At 48.2% G+C, this 21,049-nt stretch overlaps 1 protein-coding gene and 1 long non-coding RNA gene across 2 annotated transcripts; one reads left to right on the top strand and one right to left on the bottom strand.

Moving 5' to 3' along the window:
• Positions 1-2,755: 2,755 nt before the first annotated feature.
• Positions 2,756-19,731, bottom strand: MPL (MPL proto-oncogene, thrombopoietin receptor). Its single transcript, XM_063699616.1, has 12 exons — positions 19,653-19,731; positions 19,349-19,481; positions 18,860-19,038; positions 18,009-18,307; positions 17,452-17,614; positions 17,065-17,191; positions 10,969-11,153; positions 10,664-10,806; positions 8,599-8,758; positions 8,246-8,342; positions 5,332-5,419; positions 2,756-5,117 (listed from the first exon to the last, which is right to left on the bottom strand). Exons 1-12 carry the CDS (start codon positions 19,729-19,731, stop codon positions 4,863-4,865), a joined length of 1,908 nt encoding a protein of 635 aa, XP_063555686.1. The 3' UTR covers positions 2,756-4,862.
• Positions 8,534-20,706, top strand: LOC129523604 (uncharacterized). The gene is made up of 4 exons (XR_008667136.2): positions 8,534-9,034; positions 17,014-17,145; positions 17,323-19,495; positions 20,160-20,706. It is a non-coding gene; the product is annotated as an uncharacterized lncRNA (long non-coding RNA).
• Positions 20,707-21,049: the final 343 nt, after the last annotated feature.

The following is a 21,049-nucleotide window of genomic DNA, read 5'->3' on the forward strand; positions in this document are numbered from 1 at the left end:
GAAAAGGTTGTCTCATGTCAAGTTGGTCAGGGTCTTAAATGTTAAACTAAAGACTTTGGACTTCATCTGCTAGGCATTGTGGTACCTGTGGGGTTTCTGTGTAGGGAACGACCAAATAAAACATCTGAGGGGGGGAATATGGCAATAATTTGCAACTTCTGGTGGTAGCTATAGAGAAGGATAAAGGGTATAGCCTCAGGGAATTTGTACATTTAAAAATAAAGGATTTGGGCAGGGTGTGGTGGTTCACTCCTGTAATCCCAGCACTTTGGGAGGCCAAGGCAGGCAGATCACTTGAAGTCAGTAGTTCAAGACTAGTCGGGCCAATGTGGCGAAACCCTGTCTCTACTAGAAGTACAAAATTAGCCAGGTGCGGTGGTGCACACCTGTAATCCCAGCTACTTGGGAGGCTGAGGCAGGGGAATCGCTTGAACCTGGGAGGCGCAGGTTGTAGTGAGCGAGGTCGCGCCACTGCACTCTAGCCTGGGTGACAGAGGGAAACTTTGTCTCAAAATAATAATAATAATAAATGAATGAAGGAAGGCAATGGAAATTATCCAGACATGGATCTTGAAGTGGGAGATACTCTAATATATGTAGTCAAGTGGAATGATGACAGAAAGGGTCAGATTTGGCGATTGAAAATCAAATTACTGGCCGGGCGCGGTGGCTCACGCCTGTAATCCCAGCACTTTCGGAGGCCGAGGCGGGCGGATCACGAGGTCGGGAGATCGAGACCATCCTGGCTAACATGGTGAAACCCCGTCTCTACTAAAAATACAAAAAATTAACCAGGCGTAGTGGCGGGCACCTGTAGTCCCAGCTACTCGGGAGGCTGAGGCAGGAGAATGGCGTGAACCCGGGAGGCGGAGCTTGCAGTGAGCTGAGATTGCGCCACTGCACTCCAGCCTGGGCGACAGAGCCAGACTCCGCCTCAAAAAAAAAAAAGAAAATCAAATTACCGATGACTTTGGAGAGAGCAGGATCAGGAAAGTGGGTGCTTGAGATCCATTTTGGAGGAGTTGCGGAAAGAATGAAATAGGGAGAACGGGAAGCCGGCAAGTATAGGTGACTTGCGTAGCCCATCCCCTGATATCCTCTATATTCGTTTGCTAGAGTTACTGTAACAAAGTATCACAAACTGGCTTAAATGTACCACAAACTGGCTTACATGTACCACAAACTGGCTTAAATGACAGAAATTGGTTGTCTCACAATTCTGGAGGTTGGAAGTTCCAGATCAAGGTGTCATGAGAGTTGCGTGAGAACCGTGAGGAAGAATCTGTTCCATGCCTCTCTCCTGGCTTCTGGTGGTGGTTTGCCGGCAATCTTTGTCATTCCTTGGCTTATAGAAGAATTGCCCTGTTCTCTGCCTTCATCTTCACTTGGCTTTCTTTCTATGTGTATGTGTGTCCAATTTTCTCTTTTTATAAGAATACCAATCATATTGAACTAGGGCCCTGACCTCATCTTAACTAATTATATCTGCAATGACCCTATTTCCTAATACGGTCATATTTGAAGTACTGGGAGTTAAGACTTCAACATCTGGCTGGGTGTGGTGGCTTACACTTGTAATCCCAGCACTTTGGAAGGCCAAGGCCAGAGGATTGCTTGAGCCCATGAGTTTGGGACCAGTCTGGGCAACATAGTATCACCTTGTCTCTAAAAAAAATACAGAAAACAGGCCTGCGCAGTGGCTCACACCTGTAATCCCAGCACTTTGGGAGGCTGAGGCGGGCGGATCACGAGGTCAGGAGATCGAGACCATCCTGGCTAACGCGGTGAAACCCTGTCCTGCGAAAAATATAAAAAAAATTCGCCGGGCATGGTGGCGGGCGCCTGTAGTCTCAGCTACTCGGGAGGCTGAGGCAGGAGAATGGCGTTAACCCGGGAGGTGGAGCTTGCAGTAGGCCGAGATCGCGCCACTGCACTCCAGCCTGGGCGACAGAGCAAGATTCCATCTCAAAAAAAAAAAAAAAAAAAATACAGAAAACATTAGCCAAGCTAGTGGTGCACACCTGTAATTCCAGTAGTCCCAGCTACTTGGGAGGCTGAGGTGGGAGGATCGCTTGAGACCAGGAGTTTGAGGCTGCAGTGAGCCGTGACCACACCACTGCATTCCAGCCTGGGCGACAGAGTGAAGACCCTGTCTCAAAAAAAAAAAAAAAAAAAAAAAAACTTTTGTCTTTTTTTGTGGTGTGGTCTTGGCTCACTGCAACCTCTGCCTCCCGGTTTCAAGTCATTCTTGTGCCTCAGCCTCCCAAGTAGCTGGGATTTCAGGTGTGTGCCACCGGGCCCAGCCAAAAAAAAAAAAAAAAAGGACTTTAACGTGTGAATTTGAGGGAGAGGAGAGGAATAGAATTCAATCCGTAATATCCTCCTACTGTTGGAACCCAAGCAGAAACCAAAGCCCGGGAGAATGCTTGGATGCCAGCCATATGAATCAGCCTTGCTAAGCATAGGACAAGATGGAGAAGGATGGAGAATAGGTCTAGGTGGGACAAATGGATGACATCCAGTATACCCAATCTCCATAATTCCTCCCCAGCCACATGAAAGGCTCTGACTTTACTCCTAGGGACCCAAGACTGGAATGGGAAGAGCATGAAATTGAGCTGTCTATCCCCCTGGATCTCTCATTGCCACCTGCCCATAGGTTGGCTGCACCCCTCCACCAAAGAAAGGCCATGACTCCTTCCTGGCAGCCCTGTCTTACAGCTACTCTCTGGTGATCTGGGAACCACTCCCTCCCTTACCCCTTGATGCCTAGGGCTAGTGCCAGCACCTTGTTGTTGTTAGCCTCAGAGGCACTTGCACTGTTCCTTGATGGTTTTCCCAAATCTTGCCCTCATCTTTGTAAATACTGTTTGCCGTTTATTACACTGTCATCATATTACCCAATTTGAGTGTGTCATCTATTTCTTCCAAGACCCTGACTGATAGAGTGGGTATGTTTGGAGCCAGAAAAAACAATGACAACAAAACCATTTGTTTGAGAATTAGAATGTGTTAGGAGAGTCCATAACCAGAACTGTCTGAGCACATTTATTGCTGCCTATGAACCGTTTAGAGGATGAGGACAGCTGGCATGGGATTAAGGTAACCTTGTCCAGAAAGATTTCATTCATTTAGAAAAAATTTATTGAAGGCCTACTATCATGCACCAAGCACTACTCTAGGTGCTGGGGGAAAATGACAAAGAAATCATGGTCCTTTCCCTCAAGGAGCTCACAATCTAGTAGCAGGGGACAGACATGTAAACAGTTAGGGTCCTTTCCCTCAAGGAGCTCACAATCTAGTAGCAGGGGACAGATATGTAAACAGTTAGTTGCATAAAGCATCACAGTGCTGTAGTAGATGTCTGAGCTAGAGATAAGAACTTTGGAATGGTCAACATATAGTAAAGGCAGAGAATAGATGGGATTGGAGACTCTGTTAAGAAATGGAATCTTGAAGGACTGTAATAATTGGAAGAAATGCTAGAAGAGGAGAGTAAGAAGGAATAATTACAACAGTAGTTCGGATATATGAATCATTTACTATGTCCTAGGGACTGTGCTTTACTTAGATTATCTCAATCCTCGTCACAACTCTGTGGGGTGCTGTTATTATCCCTGTTTTACAGATGAAAAAACTAAGGCTCAAAGACATTAAGTTATGTGCCCAAGGTTGCACAGCTAGTAAATGTGAAGGACAGGAATTGAATCCAGCTCTGATTCTAGATCTAGTTTATTCTCTTAACTACTAGTACACTCAGCCGGGCGCAGTGGCTCATGCCTGTAATCCTAACACTTTGGGAGGCCAAGGTGGGTGGATCACCCGAGGTTAGGAGTTCAAGACCAGCCTGGGCAACATGGCAAAACCCTGTCTCTACTAAAAATATGAAAATTGGCTGGGGCTGTGTGCAGTGGGTCACACCTGTAATCCCAGCACTTTGGGAGGCAGAGGCAGGCGGATCACGAGATCAGGATATCGAGACCATCCTGGCCAACGTGGTGAAAACCGGTCTCTACTAAAAATACAAAAAAATTAGGCGTGGTGGCAGATGCCTGTACTCCCAGCTACTTGGGAGGCTGAGGCAGAATGGCTTGAACCCGGGAAGCAGAGGTTGCAGTGAGCCGAGATCGTGCCACTGCACTCCAGTCTGGCGACAGAGCAAGGCTCCGTCCAAAAAAAAAAAAAAATTAGCTGTGTGTGGTGGTGTGCGCCTGTAATTCCAGCTACTAGGGTGGCCGAGGCACAAGAATCGCTTGAACCCGGAGGTGGAGGTTGCAGTGAGCTGAGATCACGCCATTGCACTGCAGCCTGGGTGACAGAGCGAGACCCTGTCTCAAACAAATAAAAAAAACCTACTAATATACTCAAAGAGGCAGGACCAAGGTAGGAAAGAATTTAAAGGAGAAGTGAGTAGTCAGCCTTGACAAATCTTACAGCGAGATCAAAGGAACTGATGATTAATGAGATCCTATTGGATCTTGGAATTAGAAGATTTGAGGTGCACTTTGCCTGGGCAGTTTCACTAGCAAAGTGTAGTAGGGGAACTAATTGAAGTAGTCTCAAGAGTAAATGGGAAGTGTGGGGAAGTGGAGGCTTGTTTTCAAGGCGTTTGACATCAAAGAGGAGAGAGAAAGTAAAGGAGGAGCTTAGTGAAATGAGCCTGCCTGTGGAGAAAGGGTCCTGGTTTTATGTCAGCAGCAGTAGAGTAAGATCAGTGCTATGAAGCCTAATTGTGAGGGCAGACAGAGGGGGATGGAGGTGAGGTCTGGGGTGCTTGTGTTGTGGGGGTAGGGTAGGGAAGTTCACAGAGAAGTCTCGAGAGTTTAGCTCTGTCCAGGGAACTGGGGGTGAGGAGCCTGTCCTCAAGGCTGCTGCCAATAGCTTAGTGGTAGGTAGGAATGGTTGGCAATGTGGGTGGTACAGCAGGACCCTGACTCAGCCATGGGTGGGCACACAGACAGGGGCATGGTCCCCAGGCAAGAAGGCTGCAATCTTCGGTAGTCCATCTGGGCCTGGGAGGAACACAGGGGCAAAGGAGTCCTCTCTGAGGACTTGGGGAGGATTTCAAGGAGGCTGGGTTCCACTTCTTCATAGGTATCTGAGACTGTGGCCTTGGGCTGGGAGAGATGAGGAGAGGCGCTGAATTAAAGCAGATCCTGTGGGAGGAGGGGCTGGACTGCACAGGAAGGAGAAGGGCTGGGGTAGTGCTGGGGTAGTGCCTGGGGATGGCACACTGGTAGGGCAAGGACCTTGAACAAGTTGTATTGTTGGGGCAAGGATCCAGTACCAGGCAGGGTTGGTGGTGGGCACAGGGGAGGGAAGCACACTCACCGGACTCAGGGCTGCAGTGTCCCTAAGGTACTGGCCTAGGACCCGGTGCAGGTCTGGAAGTGAGGGCCACAGGGCATGCCTCAGTCTCCTGGGGGAGAAGGAAGAGAAGCAGACTGAGCCATGGCAGTGAATTGGCAGGGAGGAGGACAGCAGTTGGGGTGGGGGAGCAGTGAGGCCGGGGAGTAAGGCTTGGAGATATAAGAGCATGGTCAAGGCAATAAAGTTGGGCAGGGGAGTAGAGTAAGAAGAAAACCTCAGGTAGGGGAGGGAAGTCAGTGGTGGGCAGGTTCAACAAAGGGTGCTGCAGTATCCTCAAACACTCCAGTGTTTGTTCTGTCTGGAACACTGGATTCATTCCCTCACCTCATTGTAGGCCTCTGTTCAAATGTCATCCCTGACTACCTTGCCTGAAACACAGTAGTCCCTCTTTATCTGCAGGGGATATGTTTCAAGACTCCTAGCAGATGTTTTTTCTATACGTACATACCTACAATAAAGTTTATAAATTAGGCACAGTAAGAGATTAATAATGACTACTAATAAAATAGAACAATTAGAACAATATGCCAACATCACTACTCTTGTACTTTGGGGCCATTATTAACTGAAATGAGGGTTACTTGAACACAGCACTGCAATACCTCAACGAGTCAATCTGATAAGCAAGATGGCTGCTAAGTGACTATGGGGCAGGGAGCATATACAGCGTGGAGATGCTGGACAAAGGGATGATTTACATCCCGGGTGGGACAGAGCAGCATGGCAAGTGATTTCATCATGCTACTTACAATTTAAAATACATGAATTATTTCTGGAATTTTCCATGTAATTTTTTTCGGACCTTAATTGACTGCGTGTAACTGAAACCACAAAAAGTGAAACTGTGGATAAGAGGGGACCACTGTAGTGCTGCTTCCTTTCCCCATGACAGGCTATCTCCTGCTGTACTTCATTTTTCCTTATGGTATTTGACTTGTTGTACATTTATTACATTGTTATGTATATTTCTTTTTGTCTGTCTCACCCCACTAGAACATATGGTCCCCGAGAAAAGAGAGTTTGTCTATTTATTCACTCCTGTATTTCTAGGGTGTAGAATAGTGTCTGACCCATAGTAGGTGCTCAGTAAATTAGCTGAATGAATGAATGAAGAAAACCAGTGGAGCTTATTAGTAAGTTACTGGAGAGGGTAGTCTATCTGGGAAGAATATGGATTAAGGTGTATTGGAGGGGCCTCAATTTTTTGTTGTTTTGTTTTGTTTTTGAGATGGGGTCTCGCTCTGTGGCCCAGGCTGGAGTGCAGTGGCGCGGTCTTGGCTCACTGCAAGCTCCGCCTCTCAGGTTCACACCATTCTCCTGCCTCAGCCTCCTGAGTAGCTGGGACTACAGGCGCCCACCACCATGCCTGGCTAATTTTTTTTGTATTTTTAGTAGAGATGGGGTTTCACTGTGTTAGCCAGGATGGTCTTGATCTCCTGACCTTGTGATCTGCCCACCTCGGCCTCCCAAAGTGCTGGGATTACAGGTGTGAGCCACCGCACCCGGCCAGAACCTGGATTCTTTAGCCTCATATTTCCATGTGGAGGGACGTCAGTAGAACATTTCAGGCCGCTTCAGTGACCTCACTCATATCTCTCCAGGGGAGGAGGTGTGACTTACCTGGTAAATTGGGGAAAAGGAACTGAGTATGCCTGGCTCAGCAGACCACCTCCTCCTACTTCTCCAACTTTTTTGTTGGATCTGGCTACCTGCATGGAGGCTACCTTTCAGTCTGCTCATACGTATGGGCAGATTAAAAGTTCAAAGAGAGGTATGTTCAGAGGGAGATGGTAGCCCACGAGAGTGGCACCTGAACCAGCCCAGGACCATCAGAAGACACCATCTGGAGGAGCTGACTTCTGAGCTAAGTCTTAAAGAAGCAGCAGATGAAGGACGGAGGTGGGATGCATTCTACCCTTCATGTTTATAGCCTCCAATGGCATTTCTCCTCAGCCTTCGTCTTCCCACATAAATGAGTCACTCATTAATAACATTTATTTAAGGGCCTGCTTTTTGGCAGGCACTGTGCTAAGGATTTAAAGATGACCAAGTAAGGTATAATAGGGAAGATATATAAAGAAATAAACACAGTAAAACACTACTGGTACTGTATTGGAGCACAGAGCAGCGGCCAAAAGGGGGAGGGTCAGGAAAGGTTTCTTAAGAGTTGGTGAAGAAAGTTATTTACAGATGAATGGGTTTAGTGAGACAGGGAGGCTATTTCAGGCAGAGCGGACGTTATGTGCAAAGGCACTGAGAAGTAAAACCTGACTTGTGGAGAAAACCAGTTTGGAAAGGCTGATGCACAGGGTAGAAGAGGCTGAAGTGCTTGCTGGCAGGGGCCGATTTTGCAGAGCCTCGCTTGTCATCATAGGGAGCCTGGACTATATCCTGGGAGCTATTGAAAGGATTTAAGGAGGGAATTGATAGGTTCATGTGCGCATTTTAGAAAGATTATTCTGGTGGCTGTGTGAGGCTAGATCGGAGGGGCAAGAGGTTCTGTTTCAGTGAGTCAGGTCGTGTCTGTAGGGCTAGAGAAAGGGGGCCATTGTTTGGACTAGGTTTAGGAGGTGGGACCTGACGGCAGATTGGATGGGGGTGGAGTGGGCAGTTTGGCTGAAGGGTGGACGGTGGCCTAGTCGCCGAGGTGAGCAGCAGGAGGCGGGGCTGTTCGAGGTGGGCGGTATAGTGGGCGTGTTAGAGTGTAAGGAGCCGCGGCGAGTCCCAGAGGTGACGTGCAGGAAGTGGCGAAGCCGTAGGTGCGCACGGGCGGTGGCCGGAGATCTGGGGTCACAGAGCGAACCAAGAATGCCTGTTTACAGGCCTTCGGCTCCACCTGGTCCACCGCCAGTCTCCTGCCTGGCGGGGGCGGTACCTGTAGTGTGCAGGAAACTGCCACCTCAGCAGCAGCAGGCCCAGGACGGCGCTGAGGCCCAGCACTAGATGCAGAGCGGTCACCAAGGAGATCCAGGCTAGGAGACAAAAAGGGTCAGACTTCGGCCCACCCGGGCCGGAGCCCCGCCCTCAGCCCGCCAGCCCCTGCTCTGGCCCCGCCCCTCGCCGCCCCTGGGCACTGCGGGCACCTGCGCAGCCGTCGGCCCGCAAGGTCAGGGACCCGCCCCTCTCCGCGCCCCGCGCCTCGCCCCTCTCCGAGCCCCGCCCCACTCCCACCCGGCGTCCAGTCCCTGGCGCAGGCGCTGTGCGGCTTTGGTGCGGGGCTTGCCTCACCGGTCTCGGTGGCGGTCTCCACCCTAGCTGGGTCCGACCACGAGCTCCAGGGACCTTGGTAGGTGGGGCCGTTGAGCCTGGCGCGCAGCTGTAAACGGTAGCGAGATCGCGGGCGCAGCTCCAGGGTCCCTCCTCGGGCCCCGAGAGGCGGCTCCAGCACCTGAGCAAAGAAGCGTGCGGTGGCCCGGCGTCGGGGCTTCGATAGCCCAGCGTCTGTTTGACCCAAATCCTGCAGCTCCGAATCCCCAGGCGGTCGGAGATTCCCACAAAGAGCCCCACCGGCAGAAAACACGCTTCCCGGCAACAGGATAGAGCGCCCTAACCGAGAGCCTCTCCCTAAAGGGATCACGCTCTGCCCGAGAGAAACGCGCCAGGCCCACCTCCTGAGACACAGACCTCACCTCAGAGAGCTACGTATCCTAACACCAACACCCAGGTACACCCTCGGCAGGGATCCCGGTACACGCACACCCTACCGGGTGTTCTCACAACTCCAGGTCGGGCGATGGACACCCCCAGAAACAGATATATTCAGAGCCACACAGACCATGCCACAAATAATACTCATGCTGCAGAGGATGCCAGATTTGCGTTAGGAGCTGGGGTACAAGCATCATGTGTACAAGCAGGAAGGCAGCAAACATTTATGAACTGTGTGATACTCCAAACATTGGGTTAGGCACTGGGGAGAAAGCAATAAAACACCGTCTCTTACATATCTAATGAGAAAGACATCCAAACAGGTAAATAATCACAACAATTAATTAGTGCAAGGCACCACGGAAGTCCAGAGAAGCATTTAATGCTTGGTTTTGTGCCACAGAGTAGTTCAGTGTGCTAAAAGCATGGATGACACGGCTGGATGGTCACAGATGAGTCTAAGGCAATCCTGGTAGGAATTTGAGGACTATTAGTACGTTATTGCCATCAACTTAGTTGATGAGTAAGGGGAAGGGATAAGGGAAGAGCAAGAAGAGTCAAGGGTGCTTCCAGGCTTGGGTACTGGGTAAGTAGCGGTGCCATTGTCAGAGACAGGAAACAGAAGAGAAGTAAGTTTGAGGAAGATATACTTTAGGGTTCCATTTTATAGACTTCAACAACAGTCCAAATGAATCAATGGTAATGTCAGGATGGTGATTACCTTTGGTGGCGGGGGATGTGTCGGAGCATTGGGAGCTTCTGAGGTGCTGGAAATAATTTATATCTTGACCCTGGTTATGGTTATGTGGATGTATACACAAGTACAGACTATATATGTAAAATTTGTACACTTTGTTGTATGTAAGTTTTATAACAATAAAAAAGTAAAGCTTCAGGAGGAAGAGGAGTTCCATTCTGGATAGACTGAGTCTGAAATGTCCAAGGGGAGGAAGTTTTGGTAGAACCATAAGATGTACATAGTTGTATATATGTGTGGCAAATGAGAATAAAAGTAGACAAACTAATATTTAAGTAATGTATATTGAGCACCTTCCTTATGCCAGGCAGTATGCTAGGTATTTAGATATAGTATTTAATCTTTACTATAACTCCATAAGGTAGATAGCTTCATCCTCATTTCACCAATGAGGAAGCAGACTTCAAACATTTTGGTAATTTGCCTGTGGTTTGTCAATTCCTTTCCATATGGGAGTTAGAATGGTAAAATTGCGATTGTTAATGTATGGACATTGAAATCATGGAGTTAAAGCGCTCACCTGGGGAGAACATATTTATTTTATCAGAGGAGAAAAGAGCCTAGGATGAGACTCTAGGAAGCACAGCATTTTGTGGAAGGCTGGAAAGGAGGAGCCAGGAGAGGAGAGTGAGAAAGTTCAGTCAGAGAGGTAGGAGGAAAATCGGGGAAGACTGATATCCCAAAGACAAAGGGAAGAGAAATGTCAAGTAGGAGTAGCCAGAAATATCAGATGCCCAAGAGAGACTAAGATACCAGTTGAATCTGATAAACATAGATATACTAGCAGAGACTGGATACATAGACACTTTCACTCCTGCTAACAGGCATGGCCAACCCCAGGGATCCCCTGCGTAGTGAGGTCTGTGGGCATTTGTTGATTGACCATACCTTCCAGTCCTGATGGCCTTCTCCTGTGTATCGGAGTTGATAGCAGGTCTCTTGGGCTGCCCAGGACGATGGGTGCTGCCACTCCAATTCCAGATGCCCACTGGAGATCTCCCTCCAGTGCAAGTTTGGGGTGGGGAGGCGCACTACAGGGATGTCAGCAGGGAGCAGCTTAAGTCCTTCTGTGCACAAGGCATCGTGCCACCAGAGCCATCGGTCAGAAGGGTCAGAGTTGGGGATCCTGGGCACAGGGTCAGATTCAGTGGGGGTGGGAACTATGTGGGAAGAATGGGGAAGAAAGTTCTTACCAGCCTGGTGGATCCAGAAAGGGGAGCCCAGGTAGCTGTGAACAGCACCCGGGGCTGTGGTCACCTCCACAAGGATGTGAATAATGCTGTCATTTCGTGACTTGAAGTGGCAGCGAGAGAACTGTGGGGTCTGTAGTCCTGGATTTGTTTTCTCTTCCTCTTCGCAATTCTCCCAGATGGGGTACCTAAGACCCAGCCCCACAGAGTCATTGAATCAGGCCTGCCCCAGAAACTAATCCCAAGGCTTCCCATCCCACAAGAACGATGGCCTGCAGGGATTATCATTTAACTCCTTCCTTCCAGGGGCCTCCAGAGCTTTCCCTCTGTCTTTATGCCATGATGTTTTCTTTTTGTTTTTTCCTTTGTTCATTTGTTTGTTTGTTTTTGCTATTTTGCCATGATGTTTTCTGAAGTCAGCTTTGGTGTCTGGCCTCTTCCCTTTGAGGAAAGACCTGGCATGATATGTGAAAACAGCATGAGTTTTCACCAAGAGTTCAGGTCTTGGCTTACCTTTGTATAACTTTGGGCAAATTACTTGGTTTATCTCTGCTCCAGTTTCCTTCTATTTGTAAAATGGGTTAATGATACCAACCTCACAGGATTGTTTCAAAGATTAAAGAACCCTCATCTTTCTGGAGAAAAATATCCTCTATTTTTAACGTGTTCTCATACGTCATTCCTCCTACTCTCCCCTATGTGTTATTTTGCTATTAGATTATGACAATAGTCTCCTAACTGGCTTTTCTGCTTCTGTTTTTGCCACTACCTTCAAGTTGTTCTCCACACAGCTACCAGGATTTGTTTCCAAAAATGTTGATGTGATAATGTCCAGAATATAATGTCACAAACTATTGATTTTGATCTTTACCACTGCTATGTTAGATGAAGCCACTATTATTCCTTGCTTGGATTAAGGCAAATTTCTGACTGGTGATTCTGCTTCTACTCTTATTTATTTATTCACAGAGAAACATATCTTTTAAAAATGTAAGTCAAATTGTCATTGTTTACTGCTTAAAATCCTTCAGCGGCTCTTCATCCCACTTGGAATAAAACCCAAACTCCTTACCAGGCCTACGGGACTCTGTGATTTGGTTTCTCCTTGCCTTGCCATTCTCATCTCTTACGATTCTCATGCCAGTTTATCACCCTTCATCCGCACAGGCCTTCTTTCTGTGCCATAGATATGCCAAATGTGCTATCTTTGCACTTTGCCTTGGCCCTGGATTGCTCTGACTGTAGGTCTTCATGTGACTCATTCCTTCTTGCCATTTAGATCTCGGCTTATCTGTCACCTCCCTGGTGAGGCTTTTCCTGGCCACTCAGTCTAAATTAGCAACACCCACCCCCCACCCACCACACGCCCCCCTTTAGTCTCTATTATAACTTTGTTCCTTTATTTCTTCACTTACTTTTCTCCCCCTCCTTTTCCCCTCCCCTCTACTAATGTAAGCCCCAACAATGCTGGAACCCTTTCCACTTTTATTTATTTTTAAAAATGTCTTGAGACATCTTGCTGTGTTGCCCAGGCTGGAGTGCAATGGTACGATCTCAGCTCACTGCAGCCTCTGCCTCTTGGGTCCAAGCGATTCTCCTGCCTCAGCCTCCTGAGTAGCTGGGATTACAGGCACCCACCACCACACCAGGCTAATTTCTGTATTTTTAGTAGAGATGGGGTTTCGCCATGTTGGCCAGGCTGGTCTCGAACTCCTGACCTCAAGTGTTCTGCCCACCTTGGCCTCCCAAAGTGGTGGGATTACAGGTGTGAGCCACCGAGCCTGGCCCCTTTTCCATTTTATTTGTTGCACTATTTATCCCCAGTACCTTGCAAAAAGTCACCCTCAATAATTCTTTATTGAACAATTGAATCATGTCTCCCTCTTGATTATAACCCCTAAGTAGCTCACCGTCACTAAAATGGGTATGTTTACCCATTTAATCAACAAATAATTGATACTATGTGCCAATTGGTACTGTGCCAGGCCCTATGAGTGCATAGAGGAATAAGGTTCAAAGAGCTCTAATTTCAGTGGGAAAGACAGAAAAACAAACATGATATTTTTCTGTGATGTACATAGACTGGCTTGGGAGCATCAAAGGGGAGCATCCAACCCAGACTGGGAGGGTCAGGGAATGCTTCCTGGATACGGCGATGTTTAGACTGAGTTTTGGACTAAAAATAGGATAGGCAAAAGGGACAAACAGGCATCCCAGGCACATGGTTGTGCATAGATAAGAAAGTGTGGTGCTTTGGGGGAAATTCTAAGTGGTGCAGATGGTTTTCGCATAAAGGGCCTGGTGGTAAGTGGTAAATGTGAGACTGCAGACCATGTCATGGATGGCCTTATGGCCTTTCTGGGGAGCTTGAACTTGAATTACTACTAACCTTGTGGTAGTTATGTAGACATTTAAGGATTTTAAGCAGGGAAGTGCCATAGCTAGCTTTGTACTTTAGGAAGATCATTCTAACTACAGTCTGTAGAAAGGATTTGTGAGGGCCGACTAGAAGCAGAGAAATCCATTACGACATTCTTGTAGTTTTTCATGTGCAAAGTGATGAGGATGTGAAAATAGGGTAGCAGCAGTGAGAGAGAGGGAAAGAGATGATTGAAGAGATATTGAAAAGGTAAAAATGACAAGACTATTTCTGGTTAGGCCTGGAGGTTATAGGAATGGGAGAAGTCCAGGATGATTTCTATTTTTCAGTCCAGGAAAACTGAATTCATGGTAGGATCGGAGATAATAAAGAAAAAGCAAGTTTTTTTTTTTTTTCTTTTTTTTGAGAAGGAGTCTTCTCTCTGTTGCCCAGGCTGGAGTGCAGGGGCACGATTTCAGCTCACTGCAATCTCTGCTTCCCGGGTTCAAGCATTTCTCCTGCCTCAGCCTCCCAAGAAGCTGGGACTACAGGCACGTGCCACCACCCCCGACTAATTTTTGTGTTTTTAGTAATGATGAGGTTTCACCATGTTGGCCAGGCTGGTTTCCAACTGCTGACCTCAGGTGATCCACCCACCTCGGCCTCCCAAAGTGCTGGGATTACAGGTGTGAGCCACTGTGCCCAGCAGGAAAAGCAAGTTTTGATAGAGGAAATGATGACTTCAGTTTTGCTACCCTTTCGTCCACTCGGGCATCTCAATCCTATGGATATGTATGCAGTTATTAAAAAGAATGAGTTACATCTTTTTGTAATGATCTCTGAGACATGTTTTTAAGCAAAAAGGTGAGTCAACAAACCATATATGTAATGTAATCCAATTTATATTTAAAAATTAAATATTAGGCTGGGTGTGGTGGCTCATACCTGTAATCCCAGCACTTTGGGAGGCTGAGGTGGGTGGATCACTTGAGGTCAAGAGTTCGAGACTAGCCTGGCTGACATGATGAAACCTCGTCTCTACTAAAAATACAAAAAATTAGCTGGGCATGGTGTCGCACATCTATAATCCCAGCTACTCGGGGGGCTGAGGCAGGAGAATCGATTGAACCCTGGAGGCAGAGGTTGCAGTGAGCTGAGATCACACCACTGCACTCCAGCTTGGGCAACAGAGCAAGACTCCATCTCAAAAAAAAAAAAAATTACATATTAGGCTGGGCGTGGTAGGGGGGCTGAGATGGGAGGATTGCTTGAGCTCAGGAGTTTGAGACCAGTCTGGGCAACATAGGGAGACCTTGTCTCTACTTAAAAAAAAAAAAAAAGAAAGAAAGAAAGAAAATGCCTGTAATCCTAGCTAATCAGGAGGCTCAGGTGGGAGGATCGTTTGAGCCTGGGAGGTCGAGGCTGCAGTGAGCCATAATGATGCCACTGCACTCCAGCCTGGACAACAGAGCAAGACCCTATCTCAAAAATAATAAAATTTAAATGTTGTATAGAGATGTATGTAAATACATAGGAAAAAACTGGAAGAATACATTTAAATAGTTAACAGTGTTCAACAATTTTTTACTGGGCACCTACTATTGGTAGGTGAGAATATATTGGTGAATAAAAACCCATTGATCTTGCCCTCATGGATCATATGTGGTCAAGATCAGCCTTTCTCAGCTGGAGTTCTGAGAGATTTGTTTTTTTTTGAGACAAAGTCTTGATCTGTTGCCCAGGCTGGAGTGCAGTGGTGCAATCATAGCTCACTGTAATCTCAAACTCCTAGGCTCATGCCATCCTCCCACCTTAGCCTCCCAAGTAGCTAGGAATACAGGTGCCACCATGCCTGGCTAATTAAAGAAATTTTGTAGAGATGAAGTCTCACTATGTTGTCTAGGCTGGTCTCAAACTCCTGGCCTCAAGTGATCTTCTCACCTTAGTCTCCCAAAGTGCTGGGATTTGAGGTGTGAGCCACTGGGGTGGCCAGATTTTTATTATCAACCAAATAATCATATAAACTATAAATATGAAAGTATGACTATGATAAGTACTTAAGAAGGAGAGGTACGGCCAGGCATGGTGGCTCACGCCTGTAATCCCAGCACTTTGGGAGGCCGAGGTGGGTGGATCATGAGGTCAGATCGAGACTATCCTGGCTAACAGTTACAGTGAAACCCCATCTCTACTAAAAATACAAAAAATTAGCCAGGCGTGGTGGCGGGCACCTGTAGTCCCAGCTACTTGGGAGGCTGAGGCAGGAGAATGGCATGAACCCGGGAGGCGGGGCTTGCAGTGAGCCAAGATGGCGCCACTGCCCTCCAGCCCGGGCGACAGAGTGAGACTCTGTCTCAAAAAAAAAAAAAAAAAAAAAGAAGAAGCGGTACATGGTACAACAAGAATGTATAATAGTGCCATTGGACTTAATAAAGAAGGCCAGGGGAGGGTCCCTAAGAAAGTGACGCTTGAGTTGAGATTTGGAGGATAAGTAGAAGTTAAGTAAAGACAGTAGGGCTGGGTAAACAGCAGTGTAAAGACCTAGAAGCAGAAGGGAATATGCCAGATATGAGGGGACCACAGAAGCCCCATGCTGGAGCACGGGGATCAAAGGGCAGCATAGCACAAGATGAAGCTGAAGAAGTAGGTAGGGGCTGAGTCTCAGAACTTTTCAAGTCCATGGTAGAGGTTTTTTTCTTTATCCTAAGACTAGTGGGAAGCTATTGAAGATTTTTAAGCAGGGAGTGTTACATTCATTTTTGCACTTTTAAAAGGTCCCTTCAGGCTAGGTGCGGTGGCTCACACCTATAATCCCAGCACTTTGGGAGGCCAAGGCAGGTGGATCACCTGAGGTCAGGAATTCGAGACCAGCCTGACCAACATGGTGAAGCCCCCTCTCTACTAAATACAAAAATAATTAATGGGGTATGGTGGCACATGCCTGTAATCCCAGCTACTTGGGAGGCTGAGGCAGGAGAATCCCTTGATCCCGGGAGGTGGAGGTTGCAGTGAGCCAAGATTGCACTATTGCATTCCAGCCTGGGCAACAGAGCCAGACTGTCTCAAAACAAAACAAAATGAAAAGATCCCTTCAGCACCTATGCGAAGAATTACTTGGAAGACTCAGGGTGATCAGTTACTATGTCTTTTCAGTAGCCCAAGAGAGAATTAATGATGGGTTGTAGTAGGATAATGGCAGTGATAGACAAGTGGGCAGATTCTAGAGATAGTTAATAGGTAAAATCAATACAACTTGGTTATAGATTTAGATATGGAGAGGATGAAGAATCAATGAGGTGCTTGGTGGAAGTCTTTGAAGGCCAGACTAAATTTTTTATGGCTTTGATAATGAGAAATTGCAGTACATGTTTGAGTAAGGGGAGACTATGCAAAGTTAGAGCTTTACAAAGGTCATGCACAGTTTGAGCTTAACAAAGATCACTCTGTTAGCAGCATGGGGAATACATTGGAGGTGAATTAGACTGTAGGATGTTGCAATGGTCCCAGTGACATGATTAAGGCTAAACTAAACCAAAGCATTCCCAATGGGAACAGAGAGGGGTTGAGAAGATAAAATATCGATTGGAGGATGACAGAATAGATAAGAGAGCATTGAAAGCTGTATGGTTTGGAGACAAAGGAAGGAGAGTGAAGAGGACCAAGAACACTCTCTTCTTTTTTTCTGCAAGATTGTGGCTCACTCCCATGACACCAACCTCAATCAGCAGTTCAGCTCTCACCTGTCTCTGGGGCAGCACCGTGCCCTGCTGTGGTAGAAGAAGCCTTGGGAGCTAGCATGGTCCTGTTGCTGCCATTGACAGGTAACATTCTTCAGGTCCAAGGTAAAGCATTGCAGTCCAATTGCCACTAAAGTCAAAGAAGTAAGTCCCATCAGGGCCCGTGTGCCCCTACTGTATAGGGTGTTCAGATTTCAGATAATTTCTACACATATAACTTAGAACATTGACTCCTATTCTCTCTTCTTTCCCTGAACATAGTTCCTGTCCAATGGCAAGTTCGAGATCATCAGGAAGGACCATGGTTCCCAGAGCTTCAGATCCAGCCCAGGCTTCCCTAGAGATATTCTTTTATCTCCTCCCCATCTCCCTATTCCTTTGTTGACTCACCTGCATCTCCAGGCAGGTCCACAGTCACAGGGAGGGACCAGGATCCCCAGGAGCCACCGAGGGAGATCCCATCAGGTTCGCTGCGCAGCTGTAGCCAGTAGGAGTTGCCAGGCTGGAGTCCTGAGATGAGGCAGCTTCCACCCACTGCTGTCAGAGCTGAAGCCTTGGGAGGAAAATCCCAGCTTCACAATCTAGGCCTGCCTGTCAGCTGAGAGAGCCTCCAACCCTTATATTTGCACAGCATCCCTGTGGAGAGGAGCTCAGCTCCTTGCTGGATAGATATGCACACAGACCAGGGGCCAAGTTGGTGTGTTTCAGGTGGTGTTCAGGGTTTTGTTGCGAAATCTCCATTAATTTGGAGGCCTGAAAGCCTTTGCTTTTGTCAGTGGGAATGACCCAAAGTAGGAAGCCCCTAAGTAGGCGTGGCTCATATCTGAGCCTATACTAACTCTCCAAGGACGAACCTAGGTCTGGAATCCCCAAAGTATGGTCTGTCCTTTCCTGGGGCAAGATTGAAGGTAGGAGATAAGAGGTGGGGCAGAAGAAGGTCAGCATACTTCTCTACTTGGGGAGGTCTGCTTTGGTCCATCTTGCCAGGGCATTGTGGGCTGAGCACATGGAGACTGGTCCAGAGCAGAGGCTGAGTGAGGCCTCTGCAGAGCAGGGCAGCAGGTTTCTGTGGCGATCAGCTGTATGACGGTGGGACCAGTGGAGTTCTTGGGATCTCTGGGGCCATAGCGGAGTTCGTACCTCAGGAAATCACTGATTTCTGGAGCTGGCTCCTCCCAGCTGATCTGAAGTTCCCCTGGCTGGCTCCCACCCATGGCCTTGATGATACTAGGGGGAGCCGGCAGGCCTGAGGGGCAAGACAGGGCACATCAGAACTCTGAGTACCACAGTCTATGGCTCAGCCTCTGGACTGCAGAGAGGGGTGCTGGGGGCTGAATTGGGGCAGCTTCTGGATTCAAAAATTGTAGGCTGTCATTCTCCTGGAGGGCAGGCTAGGGAGGCTCCTGATTCTGTTCTTCTCTCATGAGAACAGTGACTTCATTGCAGTATGATGGCTTGCTAGACTCAGTGCTTCTTGTAAGCAGGGATGCCTTTTTCTCTCCATATCCCCATCACCTAGCCCAGTGTCTGGCACACAGTAGGTATTCTGTAACTCTTGAATGGATGAATAAATGATTTGTTGACGATGGGAGGACCAGGGTGTGAAATGATCTGTGGGGCATTTCTAGCTCTAGATGCCAAGGCTGGGAGGAATGACAAGGGAGTCTTGGGGTGCCTCAGGGGGTCTGGTAATAGGGGTATCCGTGCTGAGCTGGAAGGGCACAGGCAAGTCTGATTCCGGGAGCTGGACTGGGGGCAGCAAGTGGAGGGGGCAGGGTGACAGGAGGATGGCTCTTACCTACACTGTCCACAAAGAGGACTCGCTGAGTCCGAGTCTGGTTTAGGAACACATTCTTCACCCAGAGGTGCAGCGGAAAGAAGAGACGCACTTCCTCCTGGTCTGGAAACTGGCACACATATCGGGTTCCAAAGTGGGGCACGCTCTGGGAACTCAGGGGGCAAGCACGGGGCTTCTCCCTGTTGGCATAGAAGAGGTCCCTCCTACACAGCCACCATGCGGAGCCCTGAGGACCCAGACCTGGGCCCATGCCCAACTTCTGTCTCTAGTACTGCCATTTTTCTTCTCACTGCCTGGGATAGGTGGGATTAGGGGTTATGTAGGGCTGGAGCTGGGGCCCACATACATCCAAAGCACATCTGTTCAAAAAGTAGGTACTTAGGGCTTGTATTCAGAGTGGTCCTCGGACAGGCAGGAAAGCTGCTGGAGTGGGACTCAGCTAAGTGCAGGGACAGATACATGGGGAGTGGGGCACAGTCCAGCACCTACCGCGGGTAGGCATACAGCAGCTGGTATGTCCCACTGGGCGCTGCCTCTTCCTCATCCCAGAAGCAAGTGAGGTCCTCAAATGTTCGGGAGAAACACTTCAGGGGCTCTGAGTCTGATGCCAGCAAGGAGACATCTAAGGAACAGCTGGTGAGTTGGCCCTGGGTCCTCCCAGGCATGTTTATGTGGAAGGGGAGGGGACCAGCAGGAGAGCCTCTTACTCTACCTCCCCTCCCAGGGCCCTGCATCACCTCCCAGGGCACCCTCTTCCTGGGCATAGGTGATCTCCACCCTCTGTGCACCTCACCTTGGCTGCTGACTTGGGCCAGGTTTTGAGGGGCCAGGAGGAGGCAGGAGGTGACCATGAAGAGGGCCCAGGAGGGCATCTTCTCCGCCACTGTGTGCCTGCCTTAGCCCATCCTCCCTTCAGGAAGCCGGGCCCCAATCCCCTCCCAGGCCAGCCCCTCAGGTTCCTGTCAGATACAGCCCCACGTCCTGTCCCTGTCCCTGCCCCTCTGGGGCCCATCCAGACCACACTGGGGCCAGGGGCCAGGGGAGGGGGAGTGGGCAGGAGGGAAGGAGGAATTTGAAAGAGAGGACATAGGCCTTTTGATGGGAGGGAGATGGGGGTTGTATATTTGACCGTATACCAAAAGGCAAGTCAGCCTCTGTATCTGTGCTAACGATTATAGAATGGTATAATAGCATCAGAATAGCAACTTCTACTGAGCACTTACTATGCTGCCGTGTGTTAAGCACTTTATATCCATTCACTTAGACAATCCTCACAATAGTCTTGTTATTTCCATTATAGAGATGAGGAAACGGAGATGCAGAGAAGTTAAAGATTTGCCCAAGATTACATACTAAGACATAAAGCTCAGGAGGTCAACCTTCAGAACCCACCTGCATAACAACCATGCTGTGCTATGCTCTTGGGAGGCTAATCTGCTGAGAAATAACTCTCTGCCCCACAACCATGCCAAATGGTGGGTATTTCCACTTTAATAGTTCTGTGACTTTGCACATGAATAAACACATTCTCCCGGGAACTGGAAATGCCCTCTCCATTATGGGTGGCCTCCACGGCTGCCTCTAATCCCTTGCTACTCAAAATGTGGTCTGTAGGCCAGGAGCAACAGCATTAGGTGGGCACTTATTAGAAATGCAGAATCTTAGGCCCCGCCCCAGGCCTATTAAAGTTGAACCTGCATTTTGCCAAAATCCCCAGATGGTTTGAATGTAACTTAAAGTTGGAGAAGCAATGGTCTTCAGTACTTTTATCCTGTTTGCTCAGATTGGAGATGGCTCACACTCCTTACCCTGCCCCCTTGTCTTGTATCCAATAAATAACTGCGCAGCCTGGCATTCGGGGCCACTACTGGTTTCCGCGTCTTGGTGGTAGTGGTCCCCTGGACCCAGCTGTCTTTTCTTTTATCTCTTTGTCTTGTGTCTTTATTTCTACGATCTCTCGTCTTTGCACACAGGGAGAAAAACCCACTGACCCTGTGGAGCTGGCCCCTACAAAAATAGAACCTGCATTTTACCAAAATCCCTAGATGGTTTGAATGTAACTCAAAGTTGGAGAAGCAATGGTCTTCAGTACTTTTATCCTGTTTGCTCTGAATCAGTGGATGGGGCTGGGTGCAGTGGCTCACACCTATAATACCAGCACTTTGGGAGGCCGAGCTGGGTGGATCATCT

Source organism: Gorilla gorilla, chromosome 1 (genome assembly GCF_029281585.2).
Source record: "Gorilla gorilla gorilla isolate KB3781 chromosome 1, NHGRI_mGorGor1-v2.1_pri, whole genome shotgun sequence".
Classification (NCBI taxonomy): Eukaryota; Metazoa; Chordata; class Mammalia; order Primates; family Hominidae; genus Gorilla; species Gorilla gorilla.

Excerpts from the sequence above, each read along its gene's own strand:
- MPL (XM_063699616.1), bottom strand. The coding sequence starts at position 19,731 with ATGCCCTCCTGGGCCCTCTTCATGGTCACCTCCTGCCTCCTCCTGGCC. Across the intron at positions 11,154-17,064 it reads CGGTGCTGCCCCAGAGACAG|GTACCCCATCTGGGAGAATT; the intron begins GTGAGAGCTGAA and ends GCTGGGTCTTAG. Across the intron at positions 5,118-5,331 it reads ACACTGCAGCCCTGAGTCCG|CCCAAGGCCACAGTCTCAGA; the intron begins GTGAGTGTGCTT and ends CATCTCTCCCAG.